Below are 6486 nucleotides of genomic sequence, written 5' to 3' on the forward strand. Positions count from 1 at the left end.
TAAATTATGTTGACTTATTAGTAATGCCTCAGCCAGTACAATTTTTTTTAAATTTTTTTAAATTGTTTTTAGCAAATTATTGCAATTTATTTGAAGGTTTTTAATTTTTCTTATTTTAACTACTCTAACTGTTAATTCTTGTTTTGCAACATTTTTCACTAGATTACATTGTTGACATTTTGGCTCTCAGAATTTAACTGTTTAATTTTTTTTTTTTTTGTTAGAGCGGGTAAAATAAATTGATATTTTTTGCATTTTATGTGCTGTTATGCATACAACTAAACATATAAATGATTGTTTATAAGTACATATACATTCTTATAATTATGTATATGAATAATCATTCTAATTATAGGATTTTCTAAAACACAATTATTCCATAAGTACAATAATACAGTTTTTTCTAATACATCCATTCATAATTCATTGAGTATGTATGGGTGCTAATACCGATAAATCATTATTTCCACATTAGATAGTTAACTGCGCTTGATCAATAATGCCAATACTTTTATTAAGTAAATGATATGTTTGATTTTTATTATCATTGAATTTTCTTGGCCACAAAAACCATTGCCTTTAATATTGTTTTGTTTTTTGTTTTGTTTTAATTTTCTTAGGTTTAAAGTTTAACTTTGTTTGATATGTATGTAAGTTTGATTTGAAAATGTTCGGCGTGCGTCAGTTTTCTTTTTGCACAAAATCGTATTTATCTATGATTGTTCGAGTATCTTCATGGCTGCCGTTTTGCCCTGCTTTCCGCTTGATCTGCACGTCCGGTTTGTTTGCAGCACGCGTCCACTATAGTATGTGTGTTTGATTGTATCTATGCGTGGGTGTGTTTGTGTAGCTTGCTTATCTGTAGGAGTGTACGTACGTACTTTCTTGCTTCTGTTGCTTGTGTTTGGTCTTATTTTAACTATCCTCATTACATGCGTCGCTGACTGAAGGCGGATAGGAAGCGTGATTCGCGTACTTCCTGTAAGAAAACAAAAAAAAAAAAAATGTGATAAAAACGTATTTTTAATACACATACATATTTTTTTTTTAACGTTATTCGCGTTTTTCAACAGGATTCAAGGATGATGGTTTCACTCCTTTTCAATTTCTTCTCTTTTCTCATTCACTCTTTAATTTTCTTTCAACAACTAATTTTGTATTTGACATCCATGGGTGGGGGCAGCTTCAGTGCCATGCCATGCCAATCAATTTAAGTGCGTTGAAGCATGATTTTAATAGCGGAAATGATAGCATCATTAGGGTTGAGTTAACTTGGCTTCAAAATTAAGGGAATTTAACTTCCAACTGGGTCACCACTATTGGCAAAGGATGATTGCATAAAATCCACAGAAGTGAAGCTTATATTTGATCTAATATTCAAATATTTACAAAATGCAATAAAATGTTTTTCTTTTTCAATTTAAGTAAGTGGCATTAAATTAAAAACTGTATCAAAAGATTTATGTTTTTAGGAAAAATAAGTTCACCCCCTTACAATGTCTTACTTTTGTTACTATTACTGTACGCGCTACCCAAGCACTTAAGCAGTTAAGTATGTACTGGTGTTTGTTGCCTTCTCGGATTTTTCGCAGCTTATGTGCTTAAGTGGTTTGGCCCCCCATTTCAGCCCTTAAGTATAAAATTAATTCAATGCACGAGCTAAGCAAGCACCTATTTATGTACATATATATGTACGTACATATATACATCGGCAATTGAGTGCATACTGCATTCTATGTACGTGCTCTTACTCATAAGCAGGTACAGTAGAATCTCGATATCTCGCGCACAAATACAAATGTATGCGCTAAATTTATGCATATGTATGTATGTATGTATGTATGCAGTCGTACACACCTCATCTTCTGTTGGCATAATGTCGATGCACATGAAAGGATCCCGGAAGTAGGCGCATAATTTGCGTGGACGTATGCGATGATGAGTGCGTTGCAGTTGGCAACATAAGCCCCTGAAAGAAATTGGAGAAAAAACATATAATAATATTAACATTATTGAAATAAGATTTAACAATGGATTAGCGCATTTTTAATTATGGTATAGTAATGATTTATTTTGGTAATGGTAATTTTTATGGTTATAGTTATTATGGCTATGGTTATGGCTATAGATGGGGTTATGGTTTAGGTTATAGTTTAGGTTATGGTTTAGGTTATAGTTATGGTAATGGCTAAAGTTATGGTTACGGCTAAAGTTATTGTGATGGTTATGGATATGACTATAGATATGGCTATGGTTACGGTTATGGTTGTGGTTATAGTTATGGATATGGTGATGTTTATGGTTATGGTTGTGGTTATGGTTATGGCTATGGTTATGGTTGTAGTTATGGTTATGGTTATGGCTATGTTTATGGTTGTGATTATGATTATGGTTATTTTTATAGTTATGGTAATGGTAACGGTTATGGTTATTCTGATGGTTGTGGTTATTGTGATGGCTATAGTTATGGCTAATGTTCATGGTTATGCTCATGGTTATGGTAGGGGTAATGGTAATGGTTATGGTGAAGAGTATCTGTCATAAATTTTTTTTTAAATATATTTACGTAAACACAAACTATGTACACCTTTGTCAAAATAACAGAAATGCAACATTTTGAGCAGTTTTCACAATTTTCGTTTTGTTTGCTTAGTGTTCATACATTTTTTATAACGGTATACACAAACTATATTACTCCCAATTTTAAACTTTGTGAAAATTACAAAAAGTAAATAAATTTTCACTCAAATCCCAAATTTTTTAATCAGAATTTTTAGAAAAATATTTAGCATGCAGTTTAATAGCGCATCAAATTTTAGTTAAATAAAGCGGAAGTGGGAAGTTGCTTAAAATTCCGTTGGTATGTAATAATTTTGTTTGCTGACGGTGTAATTTTGTATCTTGCATACCATAAATTCATCTAAAAACTTTGATTGAAAAGTTAGAAATTTTGGTGAACATTTTTGGATTCTTTTAAATTTTTGTACAAAGTTTGAAATTTGGAATTACCTAATACTTATAACTTATATATAAAAACTTAAAACAAAAAATTTGCACTGGTCAAAATGTCGCGTTTCTTATATATATATTTTTTTTACCGAGTGTGTATAAATAATGTACTAATAGGGCACCAATAGAAGATGTTCACCATCTCGTGGTCATATAGCTGTTATGTTTCTACAAATATAAATCTATTTTTACTACTTTAACCTCAGTGCGTCAACTATTTCTGAAACTAGTAGCCGACGAGCAGCAAACAACTCCGACACTACCAATATTCCTGTTAATATTTTTTTATACCTACTATAAATCTTATCCACAAGGCAACGCACCATCTAACCGCTACATACATAAATATGTATGAGTTTATATGCTACACTTACTTGGTCACATTACAATCGCTCGACGACACACAATCCTCGCCAAATTGCTTTACATTCAATGCCATCTTGGGTACAGTTGCAATATTTGTGCCGACATTAAGTGAAACTGCGTTATTACCAACACCACCTACGCCAGCAGCAGCAGCAGTAGCAACACCACCACCACCACCAACACCTACACCATTCAATAGATGAACCGCAGTTGCACTCGGTTGACACATCAGATTACCAGCTGCAGTCTTCAGGCAAGACATTCCCAGCTCACAGTCTGTATTGCGGTGGCACAGATCGCGTTTCCGTCCATAAACATAAATGCATTTACCCTCTGTTTTGGCGTAGCGAAATGGAGGAAAAATACCGGGGAAAAAATATAAAAATGTTTACAGGAAAAATTAATTTTGAAATTTTATTTATATTGAAAGTAGACGTGTGCGCGTGGTGACCTTTCGCCAGAGCGGCGATAAATTAACACATCGTCAGCTTGAACGATTGCACACGCATACACCTACGCCTGCACAAATGTACAATTTATTATTTTATAAATGCGAAAATATATATGTATGTATGTATATTGACACTTACCGCCGTAGGTATTTACGCAGACACCTGTGGGACAGCAATCATCATTGGCCTGACAAGCCCGATCCACACATGGCGTATCCTCTATTAGTGGTTCGACGATGCCATATATTTCCGTCTGTCGGTTAAAAGCGGAAATGTTATAAAAAAAAAGAGCGTAGCTATAATTTTGTAGGTATGTATGTGTGTGTTCATACTAAAATAAAAAATACACCTGGAGGTGGTAAGAGTATGCTTCTTTATATAATTTATGAACGTAATAAAGGATGTATATATGTATGTACATATGTACACACGCACATATGTATGTAAATTTCTGACATAGTAAAATACAATTTATCAAAAATGCATGTGAAAAAGTAAAGTCGGAAGTTTTATGCTCTCATCCCCTAGGATTGTTCCATACCGAAAAAAATATACCCACTATTTTTTTTATTTTGAAATCAAAAAATATTTAGAGGTCGCTAAAACCTCTAAAAAGTTGTACATGCATTTTATATGGGGAAAAAACAACTTTTCGTAGAAATCGTATATAATTCTTAAAAATCAATATTTTTCTATCGGAAATATCGCGATAGAACAATCCTAGCATTATAATTCCAACTTAACTGTTTTTGAACCACCCTAATGCGCACATTATTTACTATTAATTGAATTCGTGTTCGGCAGCAAAGTTTAAAAAGTGATAAAAATCATCAACAGCGAGTAGCTTCAGCCTTCGTACTACTAGACGTATGAGCGATGTGTAATTTCATTGCTCAGCTGCTGATTGCTGTGCTTGATGTGCCGAATGTGGCAGCGTGGAAGCCGTTAATATTTATCATATGAACGCACATAAATAATTGCCAGCCATATTATGGTCCTATACCTTAGTGAGAAATTTTTCGTCTTTAGAATACAGTGACTCAAATAAATGAGTACGTGTTGATTTTTTTTTAAATATTCGTAATGTTTTTCGTGCAAATTGTTTTTTTTTTGTAATTTTTCTATAAAAATACCGTATAAGTTTTAACCAAAACCATAGAAATAACAGTTTGAGACTTAATAGAATATTTAGGAAAACTCAACAAATTTTCGTCAAAATTTCAACTTTTCAATCTGAATCTTTAGAAAATTTTTGGGTGTGCAGTTTTATAGCCCATACAATTTTGCTTTAATGAAGTGCAAGTATGTATTTAGTTACAAGAGGATTTCACTTGTCGAAATAGTTAAGAACTTGAAAGCAATAAAATATAATTACACTGGATCACAAATTTGTTTTTTTTCTTTTGTTCCGAGTGCCAAAGCTTCCGAAATTTTAACGAAATCTTTTGGGAGTATCGCATCTTTGTAACGACTCTTTTACGAATTTTCAAAGAAAACTATATGAAATGGTTGCCACGAACTCGTAAATAAATTTCTGTACGAAAAATAAAGAAACTTCTGAAAAAATTTTGCAAGAAATTCTTCACATAGCAGGATTATTTTCATTGCTTTACCGATTTTTTCCGGAATTTCGTAAAAGAATCGAAGTGTGTACAGTTTATTTCATTTTAGAAAATCGGCAAAAATTCGGTTGAGATCTTTACGAATTCTTCAAAAAATTTTCTACAATTCAGAATACTCTGAAAAAATGGTTTGCAGGGTACATCCAACCTAAATATGCTTGTAAACCGTGTCATACAAACGATTTTCTGTCTGTCTTTTAAAGAAGTTTAGTAACCAAAAATATTGGGTTTGTAGCTATGAAAAATCCATAACCGCATAAAACCAGAAATGTATTTATTTACTTTTTTATTAAAGTCGCAAAGTGTGTTATTAAAAAGTTTCAACTCGAAATCTAATTTGGCAATATAAACTTTTCAAACACTGTTTTGTTGCCTAATTTTACACCTCCTCAGTTTCCCAACCAGTGCAAAGTTTACCTTTCAACACGTTCTCCGCTTTAATTAGTTATTTCTTTCAATTCCGTTTGCCTTTGTTCCTAAGTTTTCATGAGACTTTCTACAGCCAACTTTTGCGCCTCAGCACTTGCCCGCCACTAAGGCATAGCAACACTTAAAAAGCCCAACAAAAACTCTTAATTACTTCCAGTGCAGTGCACCCAGGCTTGAATGCGTGGGCGGAAAGTTTACTTCGCAATTCCTCTATAACGGAAACATTTGTTATTGCCCATTTCCCTGCTTGCCACTTCGGCCAATCGCAGTAGAGTGCAAACTTGCACGCTATAATGAAATCTAGGGCCACTACTCACCTGTTGTTGACCACCAAAACCGCCCGTGTCGATATCATAGCCAGCACCGAAGGCAGAGTAACCCATATCAGTACCACTTCCTCCACCGCCAACACTTGCTCTACCACCAGCTCCAACTCCACTTGCGCCATGTAGAGTAACATCGTTGCCGAGACCGAAAAGTCCATTAAAGTCGTCGATTTGTGGTGCATTGCCAGCGACACCAGCATTTACGCCTACACCTCTAACTCCACCTCCACCTCCACCTCCTCCGCCTCCTCCGCCTCCTCCTCTTCCACCCAGTCCCCCTAC

The 6486-nt window shown here is 34.1% G+C and overlaps 2 protein-coding genes across 3 annotated transcripts in view; both read right to left on the minus strand.

Moving 5' to 3' along the window:
* LOC118743337 (TGF-beta receptor type-1) overlaps window positions 1-6486 on the minus strand; it is an 84695-nt gene that overhangs the window by 20668 nt on the left and 57541 nt on the right. The window lies entirely within an intron of this gene.
* Window positions 9-6486, minus strand: part of LOC118743339 (uncharacterized PE-PGRS family protein PE_PGRS54-like) — a gene marked incomplete in the record, with an annotated part of 7128 nt that continues 650 nt past the window's right edge. Inside the window, 5 exon segments of the mRNA XM_036475942.1 lie at window positions 9-979; window positions 1858-1969; window positions 3384-3708; window positions 3966-4080; window positions 6196-6418. Of these exon segments, the coding sequence (XP_036331835.1) occupies window positions 929-979; window positions 1858-1969; window positions 3384-3708; window positions 3966-4080; window positions 6196-6418 (826 nt within the window).

The sequence above is a fragment of the Rhagoletis pomonella genome, unplaced genomic scaffold (assembly GCF_013731165.1).
Source record: "Rhagoletis pomonella isolate Grant_MI unplaced genomic scaffold, Rhpom_1.0 Rhpom_scaffold_00007, whole genome shotgun sequence".
NCBI classification, from domain to species: Eukaryota; Metazoa; Arthropoda; class Insecta; order Diptera; family Tephritidae; genus Rhagoletis; species Rhagoletis pomonella.